Below are 24,549 nucleotides of genomic sequence, written 5' to 3' on the forward strand. Positions count from 1 at the left end.
GGAATTTAGGCAGTGGTTACAGCCAAGGGCAAAGGGTTTAGGTTTAGTGTCTGGACCCTAGTAGAGACCTTAATAATTGTAGCCTCTACGGTCACTGCAGTATTGTGATCTGAACAATCCCAAAGGAGCAACAAAGGCATAGAAGCAGTGATGATAGCAGGGTTGAGTTTCACATGTTAATTTTAACTAACCAGTCAATTTGATGGCTACAAGCTCCTTGTTCCAAAATCTTTATAATACAGTGACTGGAAATTAATCTTTATCTTTTTCCTAAAAGGGATGAACACTTTACTTCATGCCCCAATCCAGAAACCTTTGCAACAAGTGGAGGTAAAATACAGAACTTTCTTACATTCAAATAATATTTTAAACAAGAGGTCTAAACACATGGATAAACAGGCAAGGGAGAAATCACTCCTCCGCCCCTCTTGCATTCATTTCCCTCTCCACTAGCTTTTTCTCAGTTCCCATGGACCTCGCCTCCCCTCTCGTAGCCCTTGTCACTACAGTATTCTGCGTTGCCAAGCAGCCTCTCACAGTAATGAAGCTATTGCAGTTTTGGCAATCCACTTAAAAGTTTACATTGCTTCTACTAAGCATCAGGTGAGCTGCTTGTTACCTAGTGCTTGGCAAAGGGCACTAAACCTACAGTTAATTCATATAACACAATGTTAGGCAAAAGCCTCATCATTATGAGGGGACTAAGATCCTGTGAAGTATTCACAGTCCTAAAGGGACAACAAAGGCACAGAAGTATTTGGGTGATGTTGGCACCAAAGAACTTTGGCTGCCTTCTGCAATATCTGTGAATGTACAGACATCACTGATATGGTTTTCAGGTTCTTTTACTCCCTCTATTTTTTAAAAAGAGCAGTAAGATTGGTCCGGTGGTACTTTGACCAAAGTATGGCACTTCATAGAACATAAGGTTTGGTTTATGTGTATGTGTTTAAAAAAGGTCAATAGGGAAAACTGGCTGTATAGTTCCTGTGTTAGTGAAACCTTTGTTAAATGTAATTTGCAATATAATATTTAGAAACATCACTAACGGTTTTGTTTTTATTACAGTGCCATGGTCAGGAATGGAACAAAATGAGTAGAACACTTCTCTTCTCTGAAGAAAATGAAATGGATATGACAGCTGGTCACACTGTAATGATTACACATGATATTGGGATCTTTGAAGAAACCGACAAGCCCAGAAAAATAGATTTCAAATCATTTTCAGCTGAATTAAAACCAAATAAGGAAAACTCTGAGGTGAATGAGTTCAGTTTCCTCCGCGGGCCTGTAAAAGGGAATGAGACTTCTCTATCTCAACAGAAGACAAACGTTGGTAGCACACAGAAAATTAAATTTGATGACTTTTTGAAAAGCTTGAAATCAACTAAACTCTTTCCCACAACCGTTGCTGAAGTATCTTTTCTGCCTTCAGAGGTCTCAGAAAGAAAACCGCACTCTTCAGAGGTGAATGCATCTTTCCAGTTGCAAGGGAAAAGCAACACTGCTAAAGTCTTTGGTGGACTTGATAATAAAACAGCTGTTACGCAGTATTGCTTATCTAATGAGAGCATTGCACCTCCTACTTGTCATGCTTCAAAGCAGACAGGATGTGGGGCGGTTGCTCTGCATTGTAGAGATGAAAGTATGGACATGACTATTGCCAGTACAGAAAGAGTTATCCCAGCTGGACCTGCCTCATTTACTGTAGCAAAACAACATCAGAACCTTGAAAGTGATTATTCAGTTTCTTATGATGGTTGCAAATCAAAGCCTTCTAGTCACCAGCAACCAGCTATGTGTATTAATAAAACAACTATTTCTTCTAGCATCTGTTCAGATATGGACATTACTAGAAATTGCACAGGTTTCATTTGTGATTCTAATTCTAAGGAAATGAGCGAACTTGTCCATAGAACTTCTGAAAAACAGAACAAGACTGTCTCTAGGCTGATGGAAAGAACTGTTTTGGGAGACTATAATATGGACACTATGGAAAATCAAGCTTCTACAAATGCTAATATGAATGATATGCCTCATTCCATCCCCTACAATGAAATGGCGGCCTCAAAGCAAGAGGCTATATATAGAAATAAGGAGCTGCAAAGATCCTCCCTTCTTGAGAGGAAAGAAGACACTCTGCTTGTATCATTACCAAGTGACATGTCAGCTGTCTTCTCTGCAAAAGGTGTAGATGTCAGTAGAAATTATGTTGCCTGGAGTGAAGGAAAGCAAGTAGAATGTCAATCTCTTCTGTCTGATGACAAGGCAGCCTTTGCTGAGCTGAGTGGTAAAACAGCAGTAAACCATAAAAGTAATAGAAAAAGTTGCTGTTCAAACAATGGTGTACCTCCAGTTCCCGCAGATAAAACCATTATGTTCACAATCAACGAAGACATGGAACTAACTAAACCCACAGCATACCTAATAGATAAATCTCTGAAAACTGCTGGATTTTACAAGAAGCCACAGAAAGAAACAAGATCTGATAACCATAATGTAATTGGACCAACTAGTGACAAGACTGTTGTATTTTCCCTTGAAGACAATGAAATGGAGATTACCAAGAGCTGCACAGTGGCAGTAAACCATAACTTTATGCAGCATTGTGAGAGAGATCCTCACGTGTTGCCCTTGCAACCTGTTGATAAGACTGTTGTTTACGCACCACACAATGACATGGATATGACTGAACCAAATACATGCATAATAGATCAATCTCTGGAAAATGCTGATGCCCAACCTGTGCACAAACTAGATAATGAGGCTGATGGGAAAACTCCCACGAGGTCGACGAAGGACAAGACTGTTGTATTTTCTCTTAGTGATGAGAATGAAATGGAAATTACTAGGAGCCATACAGTGGCACTAAACTATGGGGATGCCCCCCAAAGTGGCAAAATCTCCATTGCAACATATGTGCCTCCAGATAAAACTGTAATGTTTACATTTAGTGAGGATATGGAGATGACTAGACCTGTTGCAGGGGCAATGGATAAATCTCTGAAAAGTGTGACTGGTTCTCTTGCTGGAAAGACAAGGCTCACTGGGGTAGCTAGTGACAAGACTGTTGTATTTTCCCTCGGTGAAGATAATGAAATGGAGATTACAAAGAGCTGTACAGTGGCAGTAAACCATAACTTTATGCAGCATTGTGAGAGAGACCCTCAAGTATTGCCCTTAAAGCCTGTTGATAAGACTGTTTATGCCTCACATGAAATGGACAGGACTAAGCCACCTGCAAGTATGATAGGTCAGTCATTGGATAATGCCAGTGCCCAAGCTGTGCACAAACTAGATAATGAGGCTGATGGAAGAACTCTCATTGGATCAACCGGAGACAAGACTGTTATATTCTCTCTTAGTGAAGATGGTAAAATAGAAATTACCAGTAGTCATACAGTGGTAGTTAATCATGATACTATCCAACAAATGGAGGGAACTCCTCAAGCACCCTCCGCATTTCCTGCACAGAGATCTTACGTAGTGGTACATAACAGTAACATGGCAGTAAATAAATCTACAAGTTATACTCCTGCAGACAAAATAAAGATGCTTATTCACAACAATGACATGGAAGTAACTAAACCTATAGAATGTGTAACAGATTCATTGCAGAAAAGTAATGAAAAAGAAACTGATAAGGTAACCCTACCAGGATTTGTCGAGGAAGAGACAGTTACATTTTTATGCGAAGACAATGAGATGGAGATTACTAAGAGCCATACAGTTGCAGTAAACCATGATGTCCAGCAAATGGAGGTTGCACCCCAAGAGCTGTCCTTGATTCCTACAGAGAAAACCAAGCTTTCTGGACATAATGGTAACATGGCCACAAGTTTTGTTCCTGCAGATAAAACTTTGATGTGGATGCACAGTAATGACATGGAAATAACGGAATCCTTAACAGATAAATCACTGAAAAATACCAGTTCCAATGCTTTGCCACCAAAGGAGAAGGAAAGTCACCAGGCAATGTTATCTGGGCCAGTTAAAGGCAATGCTACGATTGTTAAGCTGCATGATAATGAAACGGAGGAGGTTACTAAGTGTCTCACAGCTGAAGCGAACCCTGATGTTTTTGCTCAGTGTGAAAGAAGACCCCCAGTGCCATTTTGTCAGGATAGTTTAGACATTAGAGGATCTCATAACGAAAGGAAAAGTATGCATGCGATCATAGTGAAATTGGGAAAGGAATCGAAATGGAAAGCATCCTCAAACCAAATGTTGGCATTAGCTACTGGTGATAATATGGAGAGTGCTAAAAGGCATACAGTGCCGATGAATAACCAAACAGTTCAGCATCGTCAATCAGTTAGCAAACCTGGGCTCCTAATTCCTCCCAGTAAAAGTAGTGTGTTCACATGTTACCAGGATGGCAAAGAAATCACTAAGTTTTCTCCTAATGCTACTGCTGATCCATGCTTGTTGGAGAAACAAGCACCAAATAAAAACACAAAGCAGGACTTTGGTAATATGTCGTTCTTTACCAGTCATAGAATAGCACAAGATATAGACATTACTAGAAATCACACAGTTAATATTTATGGTCCCAGTTGTTATGTACCTAATCCTGAAAAACCAATACTAAACTCGGCCACAAAATCAAGAGAAAAGACAATTGCATTTTCAGATGGTGAGACCATGGAGATGACTAGAAATCACACAATTGGAATTGAGTTTATGAATATAAACGATAGTAACAAAGAACTCAGCTCTTGTTCCCAGGCCAGATCTCGCTCTGAACTTTCACTTTTGGTTGACCCAAATGAAAAGGAATTAGGCATTACTAAAACTGACAAACATATGCTTGAAAAGCCAATTTCATCTTCTAATATGGAACTGTCTGTACCTGTAAATAATGTCAACAGACAGAATTTGGTGAGAATCCAAGAGAACCAACTAGAATCCCATACATCTAGAATTAATAATCTTTCAGCAGTTGCTGCAAATTATGTGCATTGTAGTGAAGAAAATGAGCGCATGTTGCCAGCTGAAATGCTAGTTCAACATCTAGAGTTGCATGGTGAAACTACTCTTAATTTGAACACACAGAGAACGTGCATGCTAGTTGCTGGAAGTGGAACTTCAAAAGATTATCCAGGAAAATTATTTCTATCAAGACATGAAAATAACCCCACTGGAGTTAGAGAAGATCTTCCAGGTGCTGACACAGCAACTGAGATGGGCAGGGCTGTGCTGTGTGAACTAGGTCATATTACAAAAGATCGGCAAACTAATTTTGATCCTCCCATCAATAACTTCTGCTCAGAGGAAGATCTAGTCCTTCGGCCTAAACTACCTGGTAATGATTGTTCAAAGATAATTGACATTGGGAAGAAGCCAGAGTTTGGCTTAACATCTCAAAATACTAGGCCCAGTCTTGGAGAAGAGCTAATGAAGCCAAAAGATCCTATGAAGTTAACAGAAGGTATTGGAATAGAATCCAGTAATTCTGTTGTTTCCATTGAACTGCAAAATAAGTCTTTTACAGAGTGTGATCCCTTCAGTGTACCCTTCAGTAGTACGCAAACGAACAACTGTCAAATAAAAAAGTTACCCCTGGGTATCTTTCCACCTAAACTGCCAAACAAACGAAAACTCAATGTTTCTACTGTAGAAGACATTGGTGAAAGAACAAAGCCTCAAGATTCAGAAAATTCTCTGCCCATTAGGAAATCCTCAGATAGAATTACACAATATTTGAGTCCATCTCACTATATAAGTGAAGAATTACTTCCTCCATGTGTAGAGGAAATGGATTCTAGTGAGCTTCTAAATTGTGAATTACAGGAAAAGGGTTGTGATGTGATGGATGAAAAAGAGATCACTGATGAAAGACATCTAAAAGAAACTAATAGGCAAAAAAGAGTTCGGAATCAAGAGGGAGAAGAGCTTCAGAAAGAAAAGAAGCTCAGAGTTGATGAGGGCTGGGGTGATACTACAGAGCTGAAGCAGGTAGGTGTGTTGATTTTTTTAAAAATTAAATGTATAATATGGTATAGGTTCCCTTGGAGATACAGCAGGACACCCCCCCCCCAATGTGAACACTGTCCTCATGTAGCTCGCAATGCAGGTAATGAGATGACTTGGGGAATAAAAGACCAAATGAAACATATTACATGTATATTTCTAAAATGCTCCAGCACTCATACCACTCTGTACCTCCTGTTGCTTAAAGGGTATTTGATGATGTGCTGCATTGTGGCCAGAACCCAGTGTTTGGTGTGATGGTGTCATTAGAGCTTGGTTCTGAAGGCGGCCAGGGATGCACAATGCCAGCTCTGTGATGCTTGTTTGGCAAAGGTGGTGCTGTGTCATGGGCTGTGTGGGAATCACGATTCAGTCACAGGCATGGTGGTGTTGTGTTTACAGCTCTGTGTAAGACCGCTGGCACATGGTCACTCTTGTTAAGTCTGTAGTATCAGCTTTTCTACAGTGTAGGGGAGTGAATTCAAGGGCTTGGATCCACTGGAGCATTTCTGCCTGCAGAGTGTGTTTTCTCTCCTGTTGTAGCCCATAATGCCCCCCTGAAGGCTGCAGAGGGAACAGAGCAACTTGTGCTCCTTGGGTGGGAATTGCTCTGTCCAAGCCATAGTTGGTTTTATCCTGAAGGAAGCTAATGTGTTACAGTGGCTACAAACTCACTTAGTGATAAGCTAATAATCCCCCCACCAAGCACCATGGGGATAATATCCAGCTACTGTACTGTATTACTGTAACAGTGACTAAGGTAATATATAGAAACATATAAGCAATATTATAGTGAAGCTTTCCTTTAACTGCCTCTCCATGTTTCATTTTTTTTGCATTGAAGGAAAGGCATGAGATTTTTGGGAAGGAAATTAGGGCAATGGAGTATGGACTTCCCAAAAAAATTACACAGAACCAGCTTTTGAACTGGCTTTTTATTTTGTGATACCTGTGCTGAATATGATTAATAAAATATACCTGTTAGTCCACATGGTTCATTTATGTCAAGCATTTGTTATTTTAAAACAGTTCTATTTCCCTTTTCAGTCATAGTTGTTGGGACTAGTTAGGTGATGAATGAGCAAAGCTTCAAGTCAGCCCATGGCCTTATTTTGGAAGTCTATGATAAACATGCATACCTAATTGAGCCTCATTTTTTTCTAGATTTTATATTGGCTTTTATTGTATGTTGTGTGCTTAATTCCCCCCCCCCCCCAAGTGATCTAGTGAAATCAGGCTTGAAGGAACATGCAGGTACCAGATTTTATTTTTAGTGTTTCTTCTAATGAATGTAGTTTAAGTTTGTACTTTGCAGATCAATTGATATAGTGACATTTTAAGTCGACCAGCAACAGTTGAATGTTTGCTTTTACTACAGAAGTTTTTCAAATACAACAGTCTGGGGAGGGGGGGGACTTGTGATTACCTCATGTGTGATCTTGCTGTTTTGGATAACCTAAAAAACCTGATTCTTATGATGATGCACAGCAAATTATACTTCAAACTATTTCTTATTTCACCGACCAAATGTGTATTGAATAATTATTATTTTCAGCCATTTTCCAGTACTATAGTAGTTAATGAAGAAACTCTTGAAGGTAAAAACAACCAGGACATGATGGCTTCAAATATGGAAAGGACACACAGCAGTAATGGCAGCTCTTTGGATTCAATGAAAGCTGATTCAGATCTCAGCAGTAAGAATTCTTTCTAAACTGATTATTTTAACTTCAGCTAATCCAGTAGGTAAAGGAACTCTACCATGTTGGGTGTGAGTGTGTGACTTACGCGTATGTAAATGAGGACAATGCAAATGAGACAAAGATCTCCATACTAGCAGTCTCTCTTACCCTCTCTCTGGTCAGTACCTTCAGTGATCCAAAGCCGTTATGGGAAAATAATGAAGTTGAAGAGTGAAATCACCCGTGATTGCCTTCCCCTCACATACCCATCCCTGGCCTTTCTACAAAAAGTTTTTTTGCAGGCATAAATTGTCAGGCTCCAAGCCTCTGGAGTAGATCAGAGGAAACGGAGGGCAAAACAGGAACCAGTTACTGTTGAAGAGGCAGAGCCTTGAAAGTTCATTTAGAGACCCTGCACTGGGAGAGAGGCTGTTCACTCCTCAAAGTTGGGCTGCCATGAGGCTGCTATTTGAAGGAACTGATCCCTCAATACAGTGTGTTGAGCTAAAGAGGATCAGGTATTGAAGCACAGGGAAGAGTTCATTCACATTAAGTTTTTCATAGGAATATCACCCTGTGTAATGATAACATTCCTGTGTTTTCAACTTTTATTTTTATAATTGTTCTGTTACTCAGTCAATTGTTACAGTACTTGGTTAGTAAATACATCTTTTCCTCCCTGGTCCTTTATGCCTTGTACTCATGGCATCCCATACTGTGTGTGTGTGGGCACGCGCGGGTCTTGTTGATCATGCTTCCTTTTCTTTCCTAGTTCAGCGAAATGCTGAAATGGAAGCTGAGCTTCTTATGAACAGTACTTGTGAACAAAATTTGCAGGAGGTATGTAAGAAGCTTAATAACCCTTAATTCTCTTTTCTAACAAGAACTGTATTGATGTCTTTGATGTAAATTCCTAAGTTTATTCATATAAGTCTACTGTGGAAATTTGAACTTTTGATTTTCAGAAACTGCAGGATGGCGTTATCACGGTTGGAGAATTTTTTACACTTCTCCAAGTTCACATTCTCATACAGAAACCTCGCCAGAGCCTACTCCCACCCAAAGTAAGTGTATAAATATACATGTTTATATCTTATACATGGCACAGACAATGTTAATTTTTCATTTGACTGAAAACCAGTTCAGCAGTACAACCTCACATAGGAACTGCAAAGGCCAGCCATGGAATGTTCTGGAGCTAATTGGAGCATGAGATGCTCCCCCTTCTCCTGCTAACTATTTTTCCCACCTGCCAGTCATTTGAGATGGTGGGGGGACCATGCCTTGTTGTTTGCTGTTGTGGAGAAGCTTATCAGAAAGTTCTGTTTGTTATGATGATAAAATGAAAGGCCAGATGGGGCAGATCCTCCTTACTTCTGCTGGATTGTTCTCTTGATAAAAACATGCTGTAGGATAGCAGAAGTTAAGTGCCCGTTGTGGATCCTTGACCATTCAACCAGAACTCAAGCATCTTCGGCTGCCTTTCAGAGGGGAGTTTCTGTAGAAGGTGCATGCAGGGTTGCTTTTGGTAGGCCTGCATTTATCAATCATTGCTCAACAGAAATAATGTTCAGGAGGGAAATAGAAGTGGAGAAAACTGTTACCATAGCTTATTCAACAGTGAGCCGCACACCCACCATCTAATTCAGTGTTAGCTTGCTAATTTCTCATGCGGGACTGTCCAGAGACCATGATGAAGAAATTATCGCGAGTTCAGCTGATTTAATCAGATGCCCAAGAAACTCCTCCAGACGGCAGCTTATACAAAAGTGCTCCTTTATTCACAGTGCAGTTAGTATGCTCTATATACAAATTCCAGCAGAGCCTCCGGCTTAGAAGTATATTCAGTCCAACAGTAAACCCTAGAGGCTGTGTTCCTTATATACACATCTCAGGTATAGTTAGTTGCCTGGCCACCTGGTGTATTGCATCACACCACCGGTTCCATCCAGTTCTCTCCAGTCCACTCTGCTGGTGCAAGTCATTACTACACCTTGCATCAGCAAGATCAAGTAGATCTGACAGCTCCTTCTCAGCTGTACTGTCAAAATAATACAGCATGCTTGTTTATTCTTGACACTCCTTCTCAAACATCTATATTATTTTTACCAGTTGTTTAAATCTGTCACAGGTCACAATCTTAGTGAACAGATCTGCCACGTTGTCTTCACCTTTACATTTCATAATACATACATCATTTCTGTTTACAGCGTCTACCACATTCCCATATCTTATTCTGATATGCTTGCTTCTATTCTTGAAACTTTGCTCTGTTCCAAGCTGCATGGCTGCTGCATTGTCTGTATATATTATTATTGGCATTTCTACAGTTACATTTAGTTCTGTCAATATACATTTGAACCATTCCATTTGTGTTACAACTTCACTTAACGCACTAAACTCGGCTTCACATGTACTTAGTGCCACAAATGTTTGCTTCTGCGACCTCCAATGAATTGGAGCTTTGCCTAGATATATTATGAAACCTGAAGTGGATTTTGCACCTTCTTCATCGCCCCATGAAGCATCCGCGAAACCAAACAAGTTCCCACCGCTTGCATCTAGGCACAGTTGTTTATTTGCTGTCCCCTTAAGGTACCTTAGGACCCTTTTTGCCGCCTTCCAATCACCTTGTGTTGGATTTATAGTTTTCTTGCTCAGGCAATGCACTGCCTGGAATATATCTGGCCTGGTCCAACATGACAGGTACAATAGGCTTCCCACCAGGGACTGTTACTCTGTCCTGTCACAAGCCTGTGACTCTGTTGTACTGCTCTCAAAACCTGGCACCATAGGGGTTTCTAATGTGTTGGCATCTAGCATACTGAACTTCACCAGTAGCTGTTCTATTTTATCAGCTTGAGACAAAGAATACATGCCATCTGAGTCTCTGCTCACTGTCTCACCTAAGTAGTGTTTTATTGGCCCCATAAACTTCAGCTTAAACTGGCTGCTGAGTTTCTCTTCAAAGTATGCCTTCTCACTTTGATTATTTGTGGCTAAACAAAGATCATCTATATACACCAATAAATACATTTCCTTTGTTCCAGAACACCTTTTAAACAAACAGGCATCAGCTTCACACTGTTCAAAACCCATTTGCTTAATAGCCTCAGTCAAGCAAATGTTCCATTCCCTTGCTGACTGATGCAGCCCATATAAAGCTCTGTTCAGCTTTAAAACCATGTTCTCCTGTTGTAGCTCATAACCAGGAATTTGCTGCATAAAAAATGTTTCTTTTAATGGGGCGTTTAAGTAGGCTGTCTCTATGTCATAGTGATAGACATTTAGACCCTTTAGACCAGCCACTGCTAGCAAAGACTTAACCGATTCATTTCGAGCAGCTGGGCTAAAAACTTCATCGTAATTAACATGTTTCTGCTGATACACACCAGCCTTGCTTTTCTCTTAATGTTGCCATTTGCCAATGGCTTCAGTTTGTAAACCACCTGCAGCCTATTACCTTTGCACCTTGAGGTAGCTGTGTGGGTGTAACGACCTTGTGCTCTTTCAAGGAAGCAATTTCACTGTCCATGGCACCTAGCCATAAGTTCCTTTCAGACTCTCTCAGTGATAAAACCTCCTCATAGCTGCTTGGTTCCACAGCTTGCACATTAAACTCAAGTTCACAATCTTCAAACCCAAATCTCACTGGTTTGATTCCTTTTGTGCTGCGGCTTGAAACTCTAACCATTTCTCCCTCTGCCCTTTCTTCTTCTGTTGCTGGAGGTTCTGGCTGCACTGCCACCCTCCCTGGGCTTCTTCCAGGAGAAATGCTGTTATCAGCTCTGGATTCCAGCTGCTCACTAATTGGCAAAGTGATTAAGTCAGGCTCCTCTAAGCCATGAAGCCGGTTCCAGTTAATTGACTCCCCAAAGGTAGCAGATCTACTAAAAATTATGCGATTGAACTGATCTGCAAACCGATAGGATTTTGCTGCATTCTGGTATTCCACAAAAGTTAAAGGCTTTGATCTGTGTCCTCCTGTCCTTCTGTGCTTTAAAGGGATATTAACCCATGCCTTCACACTAAACAATCTCAAGTGCTTTAAACACGGATTCCTTTTGTACAGGGCTCTATGGAATGTTGTCTATGCTGGAAGTCCATAGACGGTTAATAAAATAATTGGACACCTTTATAGCTTCTGCCCAGTACCTCGGCTTTAAGTTGGCATCCTCTAGCAATGCCTGAGTCATTGCTTTGAGATACTGTATCCTCCTCTCTGCTATGGAATTTTCTTGGGGGACACATGGGTTAGCCAACCTGTGCTCTATGCCCTTGCTCTCTAACCACCTGGTTAGTTCATGGGATAGATTTTCTCCCCCCCCCCCGTCAGTTTGTAAACTGGCCACCTGGAGACCTAACTGTCTCTCCACCCTCCTTATCCAGTACTTTATGGTCTTTGCAGTTTCACTTTTATGTTTCAGAACATAAAACCATCCAAAACGAGTGTAATCATCTGTTATGGACGATGCCCACCGGTTCTTGGACACACTCTCTGGGAAAGGGCCGCAGAGATCCAAATGGACCACTTCTAGGGGTCTGTCACTCTTTTGCTTTCTTTGGCCACTGGGTGACGTCTGCTCTTAACTGACTTGCAGACAGTGTTCCAAAAGCCATAATTCCTCACCACCTCCAGAGTCTGCTAGCACCATGGCCGTGTGTGTAGCTCCCTGGACCTGCCTCTCAGCCAGCTGCTTCTTCTTGTGCGTCTGAGGACAGTCTCGTATCAGGTGACGTGCGCTTCCACAGGAAAAACATTTTCTGACAAACAGAGCATGCTCCTCGGGCTCTTGCTTGAAGCTCCGTCTCTGCCTTCCGTCGCCTCCCCTCTGCTGCTGCCACTGTCTCTGCGCTGAGTAGACCTCTTGCCCGTCTCAGGGTTGTCTAAACAGCTCGGCTGCAGCCCTCGGCGTAGACTCTATCCGGTCTCTCTGCCTGGGATGAAAAACGCTCTGGGGGGCTGAGGTCTTGGCAGATGGGCTATTCGTTGATTTAACCTCAGGGGTGTATCTCAGCTCGGCTGAGGTCATCTGACTCCTTCCCTCTCGCCGACGCTCCTCGTCTTCCAGGATCCGTCCACTCACGTACTCAAAGGTTAGCTGAGCTTTTGACATGCATTCCAATGCTGTAATTAACATGTCAAAGCTACTGTCCAAAGAACCAAGCATTATATGCACCTTGTCTTCGGCTGAGTACGTTTTTCCCCTTAACTCCAACTGCTGGAACAGGACAGCCAACACTCTGAGGTGCTCCGCCACAGCTGTGCCGGGTGATTTATGACTCCTGTACAATTTCCTTGTCAAGGACAAAATAGTACCCGCAGTCTCTCTTTGATAAACAGCTTGTAATGCTTCCCATGCTGTTTTTGCCTCTGTCTGTTTCGCCACGTAGACCAACTGGCTATCTGAGACAGACAAAATTATATTGGCGAGAGCCTTCTTATTTCTTTCTCTCTCTGGGCAGTGGTTGGTGCTGCTTCAACTGCCTCCCACAGACCTTCCCTCTTTAAATACTGCTCCAGCCGTACTGACCATACGCTGTAGTTTTCAGCTGTGAGCCTCTCCACCGGGAAGAACGTCTGTGTCTGTGCCATTTCCCTGGCTCAGCTCCTGCAATTGTGGCCTCTGGACGTCTTGGACTCTGTAGTGCTGCTACCACACTCACACCTGCGGTACAGCGGTTCCTTCTGGGCCCATAACCCTAGCGCAAGTTCAGCGGATTTAATCAGATGCCCAAGAAACTCCTCCAGACGGCAGCTTATACAAAAGTGCTCCTTTATTCTCAGTGCAGTTAGTATGCTCTGTATACAAATTCCAGCAGAGCCTCCGGCTTAGAAGTATATTCAGTCCAACACTAAACCCTAGAAGCTGTGCTCCTTATATACACATCTCAGGTATAGTTAATTGCCTGGCCACCTGGTGTATTGCATCACACCACCGCTTCCATCCAGTTCTCTCCAGTCCACTCTGCTGGTGCAAGTCATTACTACACCTTGCATCAGCAAGATCAAGTAGATCTGACAGTTCCTTCTCAGCTGTACTGTCAAAATAATACAGCATGCTTGTTTATTCTTGACAGAAATCTGCTGTTCTTGCCTGTAACTGATGTTCATCCCAGTGATCATCTGTGCTGTCCCACTTCCCTCCTTATAGGCTCTGTAACAAAAAATATTTATGTTTTGCAGCCTCTCAAAAGAACTTAGGAGTGAGATATGTACCCTTCATGTAACCCAAAAGCAAGAAAAGTCACTAGAGTGAAGGGAGGGGCAGCTCATACTCCAGTGAGGTCCAGAATACTCTGCAGCCAGCCTGTGCATGCAGACTTCCTATTTCTTGCTGTAGCAATTTGGAAGAGGCAAGCCACTACACAATTTGATAAGCTGCTTATTATTTCCTCTGGCTGTGCATGTGCATCATGTTTTTGGATCTGAAATACATAGAACCATGTTGTGTCTGCTTTTTCCTCTCTTTTCTAGTACACAGTCAATGCCCCAGAAGATTTGATTCTCACAGAGTATGTTTACCATCCCAAGTTGCAGATTTACAATGAAGATTGTCAAGCTCTCTCTAAGATAATAGAAGAGTAAGCTACTTAGAGTTTTTGTAAATGTGTTAACATGTAACTTACACCTGACAGAGCTGCAGTATCATTGGCATTCAGAAGATTTCTGTTTCCTATCAATAGTGTTTGCTTGACATTAGCTGCTGAGTTTTGCAAGTTCTTTGAAATGTGGGTTGAGGTTTCCTACCCTTCATAGAATATGTCCAGACTGTAATACAAGCCTAGTCGCTTTCCTGTATTGAGCTTTACCTTCCTCCCTCCCTCCTGTTATGGTACTCCTGACTTTCAAGAGTATAGTAGAAACACCTTGCCTTAGCCATCAGCAAAACTCTCTTGTTAATTAACATTAAAGTTAACATCGAGTTAATTAACATGTGGTGGTCTTCAGTGGTCAAACATTATCAGGTAGAAACTTTTCCACAATACCTTTGGAGTTTGTGCATGCCTACGGAGCAGAACTGAGAAAAAGGGAGGTGGTGTAGGTTTTGAGTTATAGAAAGCTCAGTGCAATTGAATGCCAGGAGGTCTGAGTAAATAGTAGGTAAAATGTGCCATAGTATTGTAGATCTTTGGCCTTTTTTACAAAAGAATATTTGAACTGTTAAGGAAAGCTTGAACAGCTTTATGCAGATAAATATTTATATAAAGCCGTAAGCAAAGGGGGGAAGCTCCAAATGTAGAGTAAGCTTCTTATACATATTTACCAGGGCATTTGAACCCCCTCTCCCATCTGCCTAAAAGCTGTTCTCAAGGCTTGAGGGATCCTCCATAGTGCCTTCTGACAGACCTCCTTTTTGTTTTAATTATTTATTCCCTCTCCAACTACCACTATCATTTCAGAGACTTATGACTTGTCTCGTGTTGTTTTTCTGTCCCACACTTAGGATGGTTGGAGGATCTGCCAAGGAAAACCCTTTCTTTCTAAAAGTCAGAAATATATGGCACAAGAGAGGCTTTTTAAAAAAAGATATCTTTGCTTTTCAAAATGTTAATAAAATAACAAACATACAAACACTTCCATTCATACATTTTGTGCTTACTTCAGATTATCAGTTTACATGAACATTGTAGTTATTATATTTACTTAAACATTGCTGAACTTAACTATTTTTACTCAAAAAATTATCTTTATTTACAACTTATTCAAGATATATGACTATTATTTTCTATCTCTATTAAATTTTTATTCTACAGTTTCCAGTTAGCATATTCAAAATAACATTCCCATTTCTTCAATGAGTCTTCAATCATTCTTTCTTTCAAGATGTTAGTTAGTCCGGCCATCACCGCATATTCTTCCATTTTTTGTTGCCACTTTTATAAATCCAGAACAGTCTCTTGTTTCCATGATGCTGCTAGTACTATCCTTGCTGCAGTCGTCAGATATGGCACAAGAGAGGCTTATTGAAATAAAAACTCAAATGGTTTTATTTGACTGCTTGGGGGGAAATGGAAAGGTCAGATTAGCGAGGAGGATTCAGAAAATAAACTTGGCTGGTAACAACAACAAGAATGAGGAAACTTAAGAGGTTTATACACAATATATATTTTGTAATTAGGATGTATTTCACAGACAGGTGTTGATACTTTTGATGTTTACTGAGAGAGTTCACTCGGAAGTCATTGCTTAGTTGAATGAACATAAGCTTCTTGAAACAATACTTCTTAAATTGGAGGAGTTAGGAACAAACACAATTTCTGCAGCTTTATTCGTTAAAACTGGTTAGGGACCACCCCCTTCACTTAGGGCTATTTCTCTTAGAACTTTTGAGGGGTTCTACTAGAACCATGGGAAGAATCCTGTAGTCAAGTGCAAATAATCTACAAGTAATACAGCAGCCCTTAATAGTTTTATAGAAAAGATAATGAATACCAGAAAATACTGTAGGATTGTAAAGTTAGTTGAAAACATGGTTTAAGTCACTTGATACTCCAAATCTGCAGACTCATTCAAAATATGCACTTTTTATTAATGTTTCAGACTCAAGTTGTGTGCTGATAACAAAGATAAACTTCTGGTGAATGTGTATAAAAGTATGTGGGAAGTAATGAGAACCTGCTCTGATGTGGAGGTATGGGCATGTATTTGTGTAACTGTAGCTATTGAGTTGTCTTTACAGTCCAGTGCTGGTATTTGTTGTGTATTGTTTCATCTATATATGGTTGTGTCAGCTGTTCTTTGTGCACTGCTTGTCTGCCAACACACTGATTTTTTTTAGAACTATAGGCTATTCTTCAGAGGTGTATCTTTTAAAAATAAAGATGTGTACATGTACACAGATGGCTCAGCACCCTTATGATAATATTTTTTCTAGAAGGTGGGATTTAATGGCTTGGAATTCAGAAGTTACAAGGAGCTATGCAAAGAAAAATGAGCAAAATCAATTGCCTGTTGATAGATATAGTTGAACAGGTGGAAATACACTTATTCAGTACTCCTTAAAGAGAAGAAAGAACATCAGGAAGTGGCCAGCAAGCGACACTGTGGAGAGATTGTCCAAACCAGCATGATGTACAAAAGTACCTGTTGACTTTATGTGTATGCACATATGCACAGAGGGATGGGAGGGAATTCACTTGCTCACTAAATCCAGATGTGCAGCATTCAACAGGGCACTGGATGAAGTGCAAACTGAATCAGTCACAAATAGAGCAAAAGAATCTGGGGCAGACATACCCGTAGAATAGTGACTAGGCCTAATCATTCTAAGTCTGTTATCCAAGGTAATCTGGGCATACTCTAAACCTTTTGCTGAGTACTCCAGAAACAAAAGCTGCCCAGAAATGTATTGGGTTAAAAATCCTACTTAATGTTGCAGAAACACCACAATTCGTTTTGTTTTTTTCCAAGTACAGGTTGATTCCAATTTAAGTAAGTATTTAGGCACCTCTGGGCTCGAAACTTTATTCTTCCATGGCTGCTATGTGCTGTTGCCATGTTCTCAACTGGATCACTTTTCTTTTTTACTCTTGCTGGTACTTTCTTGAATTCCACTGCAGCTGAAAAATTTTGGAGCAGAGCTGAACAAAATGAAATCTTGTTACACCAAGAAGAGTAAAGTACTGGCTCACAGAGGGAAAGCAAAATTATACCTGAAGCTGGTGCAGAATGCACAGGTAAAACTATTTCACGAAGCCAGTGTGAGGTCAATCTGGCTTTTTTTCTGGCATACAAAGCTGTTTTTAATACATTTGTTTCCTGCCATTTCTCCAACAGGGGTTTTGGTTCTTTTTTCTGTTAAGAATCACATGGGGTAAGCTAGACTGGGTCCAAGGATGATTTATGGCTGAGCAGGAACTCAGGATTTTCAAATCCTACAAAATGACTAACTATCCATAATTGCGTAGAACAAATCTAGGGCAACATATATTTTATTACAGCTCAGCTTCTTTACAGCTTACCTCTTGGTTAGAGCAGGAACTCCTGTTGAGAGAGAGGCTTTTCCTCATGCATTCTTGGATAGATACTCTAAATGCCCCTGAATGTTTCTGTTCAGTTACAACAAGGAATAACTATGTAAATGGATGGAAGGCATTGGATTATAGGGTTTGCAGTTAACTTTGAGAGGGAGTAAATACAGAGGCTAGAGTAATGGTAGGGCATCTCAGCAGAGCATGGGGGTAGCTTGAAGCTATACTTTAGCCTATATCACTCATTAAAGTATGTAGTCTTGTTGGTTATCCTTTTTGTTTTTATCATTTCTAGTCTCTCCTAGTTTGCAGGGTATTTTCTAATTCTCTCCACAGACATGTGAGGTGAGTGAGAATGACATTCAGGGCTACCCTTGTAAAATGAGCTTTAACTTTGAACAGAGTTCCCCATCAAAACCTAGTTTCAGATGATAGCCATGTTGGTCTGGAGTAGAACAGCTAGATTCCAGTCTATTAGCACTTTAGAGATCAACCAGCTTTTTGGGGTATAAGCTTTTGACAGTCAAAGCTCTCTCTGTCAGCTACCATATGACAAAGGGAGCTTTGATTCTCGAAAGCTTATAGCCCGAAAATATGGTTGGTCTCCATGGTTGGTCTCTAAGGTGCTACTGGACTCAAATCTAGTGCATCAAAACTTAGTTGTCTACCTAAGGCAGCAAGTTAACCACCATGGCCTTTTCCCCTCTTGCAAATCAAAAGGACAAGGGGACCAGTAAATGGTATAGGAACAGCTAACACAGTGGTAATTTTAAAGATAAGCAGGTGTGGAACTGATCCAGTTTCCTAGATGGAAGTTTTGTGTAACAGTTACATGAAAAGATAATGAATTTTTTAAAACTGGTTTTATGCGGGAGGTAAGCCAATAGAGTTCTTGCCAAGATTTAATCCACCCACAAATAAAAATTAGATTCTAAGTATCCATTATTCTTCCATTTAAGCTTCAGTGGGAGAAACTGCAATCAAGACTAAATGAAATGGATGAACTTTTCAAAGAAATTGATAACTGTCTTGTTGCTCTAGAAGCAGGTACAGCCTCAACACTCTGTTTTCTGGTAGATCTAACTGCAATGATCTCTTTCCCCATTAGCTACAACTACATGCTGAAAGTCTTATGGCCCCAAAACATTAATTTGATTTAGAATTGAATTGAAGTACAGCTGATGGTGCTTTTTATCAACAGTAAATCTAATTCCTGTAGTCAGAATTTGAATGAGAAATACCAGAGATTAGGTCTCATCTCCCCCCCCCCCCTATACCTATTCCTTCTGATCAATAAACGTCTTTGCTGGAGCCCCATATAGTTCCTATATGGTTTGATATTCCTTATTTTCCCTCTGGGCCCCTCTCATGAGCCTAAAACTGAGGCTGAGCGAAAGAGTGGCTAGTAGGCCTCAGGACAGCCTTTTACTCACATACTTTGCTGCAAATTTTCCTGCAGGCTTATGTGTCCCAGGCACTCTTCAAGCCTCAGGACTGGGCTGGGGAAAATAAAGGGAAAAACAGAACCAATTGCTGTTAAGGAGGGAGGGAGCATATAAGGTTCTGCACCAGAAGGGAAGTGGGTTTGCAGTGGGGCTGTTATTAGAGGGAGCTGATCCCTTAACCCCATGGTGGGGGCGAGTCTGACCTGAAGGGGATCAGGTATGGAGATAGTGACAGGAATCCAGACAGATAGTCATGTTAGGGAACCTTGTTTTCCAGCCGGCTTCTTTTCCTGGAATTTTGCCCTGTGTGTCTGTAACGTACCCTGTGTTGATCTGCTCTTTCTAAATACTTGTTTTGTTTATCAAATTGGTCCTTTTTTTAACTCTGTCTGGGTCCTTTATGCCTCATATTCAGCCATACAACAAGGCGTACCCTGGCCAAAGAGTCAGCTGCTGGCAAGGGGCAGGGAGGGTGCTGTGGGCCTCTCTAGTCAAGCCCTAGAACCAGAGTGGTGCTGCTAACAAAGGCCTTTGCCTGCTTGGGGCTGAAGAGGAAGGGGGCACCTCTTCCTATGACAGCCCCAATGGCTGAACTTGCTTTCTTTTTAAAAACCTAAACCAGTTAAACTGCACCCCTTCTTACAGGACTTCCTGTGGTAGGATAACTAATATATGGGAGAGTTCTATTTTTACTCATGTCCTAATATATATTTAATGATACCATGAGAGCAAAAATATCTCTAATTTACTGTTGTCTGAGACGTTCTTGTATACTCATTTATTCTGTTAAGCTGTTTGGCAAAAATGTGAAGTAAAGTTAATGTAAATAAAACTTCAATTTATTGGAAGTTGAATCCCCCAAATTATTACTTTGTTACACAGGTTGCAATTCCTGCTGGGTTCACTTGAGTAAAAGTGAGATTTTTTGATTGACTATTCTTGTACTGCTTGCTTTTCAGAAACTGCTAAACTTGAAGAGTCTGAGTTAGGGATCAATGACTCTGTGGCAGAGTATGAGTCCAGATTAAGACAGACTGAGCAAGGTAATGGGGCTGTTTTGCATTACATGGTAAATGTATTGTCAGTTGTGAATAAATGTTCTGAATTGGTGTGTCCACCTTTTTAACTACTTCAAGGACTGTCTTAGTATTGTTAAAAATAAAGTTGATCTTGTACATTCAGGTCAGCTTTCTACATGGTGAATCCCTCTATCATAATTGTGTAATGCGCTGGAAAGCTATGATTGGCTGTAGCTTCTCAGAACATGTACATTTACATTTTGTGTAATACTGCAAACTGCTTGTTTGTAGGATCATCATTTATGATTATATGAATCGCATAATATTGAAATTATTTCCACGTAGGAACTTCATGCGCACATTGTTCTTTAGGAACGTGCATTTGAGTCTTGTTGAGAACTGACTGGGTTAATCAAATAGTTATATATTATGTATTTATTGTCTAGTGCTAGACTCTTACTGCCTTTTCCCCATTCATAGAACTAGAAAACTACAAAGCTCAAGAGGAGGAACTTCAAAGGTAGATTTTGACCCACATTTGCATCCCACAAAAAGTTTACTGGTTAACTTATTAAGGATATTTTGTTCATAATGTGCTTTTTCAATTGCATACTTGCAGAAATCAGTCAAATCTTAGAGGACAACAGCAACAGAGAATTTCTGAAATAAGCTGTCTCCAGGAAGAAGCCAAAAGTTGTCAGGAACTTATGGAGAAATACAAGTAAGAAGGTTAAATTAAAAGAGCTGGTGCTACCCCAACAGCCAATTAGTTCTGTAGTAGTAGATCTTGTTGCAATGTATTTATGATTAGTGATGTCTTTGAGTTTCATCCTCAGTAGCAGTGAATCTAGGATTCAGGTCTCCCTGTCACCTTTTAAAGAGGGGGGGGCAGGTTTTTTTATGGATAATTTTTTACTGTCTTGAGAATACACTTAAGACTTAGATTAACATAAAGATACTACATTATGTTTCATTAGAGACTGAGATCTCAACTTTAATTGAAGCATGAAATTGAAACTTTGCCTTTTTGTGAACAGGTGCTACTGATCTCGAGAGAATAAGAGTTACAATATAGGAAAGTTTGTTTGGAGCTTCAAATGACAAAAGTACCTCCCCGCGGCGTGAAAAATCCATGCAACCCTTCATAGGGTTGCACGGGAGATACGCCACCTAAAAAGGCGAGATACACCTAAAATAAAAAAGGGACGTTCCCAGCCCGAAAGTGCTTTGGAGGCCACCTAAAGGCTGCTCCTCCCCCAGCCCGGCACTGGAACGCCCTGGGAATGCCTTCCGGGATGCCTACCAGGACGCTGGCACGGGCTTTTACAGCAGTGGGATGCTGGCTGAAGACCCCGTCGGTGTCCTGGGATGGTGTGGCAGCGGCCAGCGCCTGGGCCTTCCTGCTGGCATTCGGGCCACTAATACTGGCATAAATTGCTCGGATGCCGGCGTTCCATTTTATGAATTGCATTTTTAATACTCTTACGTTAAGAAACTCCTGTCTTTTAAAAGAAGCAACTTAACAATAAGCCACAGAACCTTACTAGTGTGTATATTTGCCTTGTCCTGATTGTCTTTTGATAAATTATGGTTGCAATATCTTTTTGTAGCTTCTCTGAGTGGGTAATGAAAGAATGGAATGATCAGCAGGCAGTTTTCACCTTCCTTTGTGACTCTATTAAACTCACTGTTGCACTTGAATGCCCTGTGGGTAAGTAACAAAAACTGGAAGAAATTGTTCCTGCTTTATAAAGGATTGCTTGACAGCATCATTGCTGAATGTATGTTTTTATGTTCCAGTGTACTAAATTATTGCCCTGACCTAGATACCTCAGGCTAGCCCAATCTCGTCTGATCTTGGAAGCTAAACAGGGTTGGCCCTGATTAGTAATGGGAGACCACCAAGTAATACTAGGTTCGCTATGCAGAGGCAGGCAATGGCAAACCACCTCTGGACATCTCTTGCTTTGAAAAGCCTCCGGAGTCACCATAAGTTGGCTGCACCTTGACGACAAAAACAAAATAAAAATCTAAATTATTATCTGTTACAAGTACAGGTTGAGTATCCCTTATCAGGACAGCCTATATCTGGATTGATCTGAAAACCAGACCTTTTGAGCTGGCATGCAGGCATTACTCAAAGGTCCTCCTCAGCGCCATTGATGGTTCAGTGTACACAAAATTATTAAAAATATTGTTTAAAATTACATTCAGGCTTTGTGTATAAAGTATATATAAAACATAAATGAATTTCGTGTTTAGACTTGGGTCCCATCCACAAGATATCTCATTATGTATATGCAAAAATTTCAGAATGTTCCAAAATACGGAAAGATCCGAAATACGGACCACTTCTGGTTTTAAGCAGTCCGGATAAGGGATACTCGGCCTGTAGTAGGGTTTGACAAAATCCTCACAGTAGCTGTGAAAATATCATTAACACTGTTTTAATAACTTTAAACACCAGATCAGGTAAGGCATAACTAACTGGGGAGCAGCTGGAGATCTTTTTGATCAGACTTTCAAATCTGTAAAAACTGCATGGTTGCAGACTGAAGTATTTTGCCTTCCATTCTCAATTCATAACTGAGGTAGTCACCCTGTGTCAAAGTTGTACAACTTTAGATACGAATTTGGTTCCTACAAAGCCAATTCTTCCATACAGAAAGCTAGATGTCAGGGAGAAAAGTTCCAGCCAACCTTCTCCTGGGCATGCTAGGTTTTTGTGTTCAGAGTTTTGATATTTATTGATGTGAGCCCCCCTTTGCACTTTAAAGTGATATTGCCCAGAGAAAGTTTATTACCTCAGAAATCCATCTTGTTCTTTACCTTGCTTCTACTTTTTCATAGATGCTGCTGCTTTCACCGCCAAAAAGCTCTACAGGAAGATAGTTGGTATGAACTTTGAATCAGTGTTGGATGGTAAGGTTCTGAACTCTTTTGCTTTTGAAACCATTTCCCGCCCCGCCCCCCTGAAATGGATTTAAAAATTTCAGCCGCTGAAATGTCCTGCCAGCATGCCCTTCAGTAAAATATGAAAAAAAAATCTACTTTTACGAGTCTTTGTGCTTAACTAGGGCTCTCTTTCCTCAGGATTGTGTCCTTTGATCAAGGACAATTGGGGCAAAAATAGAGAGGTGCATGAGGCTTCTACCAGTTCAGTTCTCCAGTGGATCCTGGGATGCTGCAGTGTAGACTATTAAGCACCTTTTCCTGTATGTATGAAGCCTCTCCTACTGGAGTCAGATCACAATGCAGCCTGTGTCCAGGAAGAGGTGCTTCTCCCAGCAGTCTAGACTGCAGCACCCTGGAACCACTGAGAAAGGAAATTCACAGTAAGTGAATACTTTGTCCATTTTCAGGATTGTGATCCTCGTGGAGATCAACCCACCCCTTCCCCTAATCTTAGGCATGTGAAAGAATGCATTTAACAAATTAGTTAAAATAGCTGCCTTCTGACAGTTTTGAGACAAGTCTGTACACAGTACTTATCTAAAGTTCTGGCAGAAGTGATTTGTTCCCCAACTGGAAAATGGGCAGACACTTTAGATTGAACCTGGCTGAAACCAGTACTACCTCAGAATTAAAGAAAAAAAGCACATGGTGTTCTCTCCCCAACAAGAGTTGCGCAAAACTTTCAAACCTGTCTTCAGTTCCTTTCATCCCAAACATAGGGATTTCTGTTCTTGAGCATGGCTCAAGTTTTCTACCTCTAGGAACCAGCAGTTCTCCAAGAACTTGCAGCTGCAAACTTACCCAGCAGTAACATCAGCCTGATGCCAGGATCCTACCCATAGGAGGCAAATTCTGAACAGTTCTTTCAAACGTGGTAAATGTTTACCACCATCCTGTGGCTGCTGGAGACCATTCAAAGAGCTTCTGAATGGAATTGACACGCCTTCCCTGCTACAAGTTCATTGGGTACTCAGGTCAAAGAAACTAGACTAATAGTAGAGACCAGATTGCAACAACTTGTGTTCAGGCAATCGAAAGAATCCGTACAAGAGTCATGTGGTGGCATTTTATCCACCTTTTTCACAGCTCTGAAGAAAAATGGAGACCAGAAAGCAGTTCTTAATTCTACACGTCTACCAGTTTCCGCAGACAAAAGTGTTTTATGCATGGTTGCTTAACCCTCCTTTATTCCCTGTTTTAGCCAGGATCAAATTTTTGGGAATGCACGTTAGCTCAATCCTTGGAAGCTCAACGCTGCTTTAACACAAAACGAACCCGGCTTTTCCCATTCCTCTTCTGGACCGAGTCAAACTATTCTTCCTGGCTCATTCCAGAGCCACAGAGCGAGTGTACACCTTTCTCAGGTTGAGCTTTGCTCCACCCTTTTCCAAACCCTTCTTCAAGGCAGCCAAACAGGGGAAGCACAGAAGATTGGCTTCTCTCACAGCCAATCACGAAGCAGTGTGTAAAGAGGCAGGGATTCAAGTGCTTCCTGTTACC

The 24,549-nt window shown here is 41.0% G+C and overlaps 1 protein-coding gene across 1 annotated transcript in view; it reads left to right on the top strand.

Moving 5' to 3' along the window:
• Nucleotides 1–24,549, top strand: part of KNL1 (kinetochore scaffold 1) — a 36,588-nt gene that overhangs the window by 8,898 nt on the left and 3,141 nt on the right. The window contains exons 8-21 of the mRNA XM_056851380.1: nucleotides 278–330; nucleotides 1,069–5,958; nucleotides 7,529–7,670; nucleotides 8,428–8,495; nucleotides 8,621–8,719; nucleotides 14,134–14,240; nucleotides 16,201–16,291; nucleotides 17,220–17,336; nucleotides 18,590–18,677; nucleotides 20,035–20,118; nucleotides 20,575–20,614; nucleotides 20,714–20,815; nucleotides 21,705–21,805; nucleotides 22,945–23,016. Coding sequence (XP_056707358.1) covers nucleotides 278–330; nucleotides 1,069–5,958; nucleotides 7,529–7,670; nucleotides 8,428–8,495; nucleotides 8,621–8,719; nucleotides 14,134–14,240; nucleotides 16,201–16,291; nucleotides 17,220–17,336; nucleotides 18,590–18,677; nucleotides 20,035–20,118; nucleotides 20,575–20,614; nucleotides 20,714–20,815; nucleotides 21,705–21,805; nucleotides 22,945–23,016 — 6,054 coding nt within the window. The remainder of the gene's footprint in view (nucleotides 1–277; nucleotides 331–1,068; nucleotides 5,959–7,528; nucleotides 7,671–8,427; nucleotides 8,496–8,620; nucleotides 8,720–14,133; nucleotides 14,241–16,200; nucleotides 16,292–17,219; nucleotides 17,337–18,589; nucleotides 18,678–20,034; nucleotides 20,119–20,574; nucleotides 20,615–20,713; nucleotides 20,816–21,704; nucleotides 21,806–22,944; nucleotides 23,017–24,549) is intronic.

Source organism: Euleptes europaea, chromosome 6 (genome assembly GCF_029931775.1).
Source record: "Euleptes europaea isolate rEulEur1 chromosome 6, rEulEur1.hap1, whole genome shotgun sequence".
Classification (NCBI taxonomy): Eukaryota; Metazoa; Chordata; class Lepidosauria; order Squamata; family Sphaerodactylidae; genus Euleptes; species Euleptes europaea.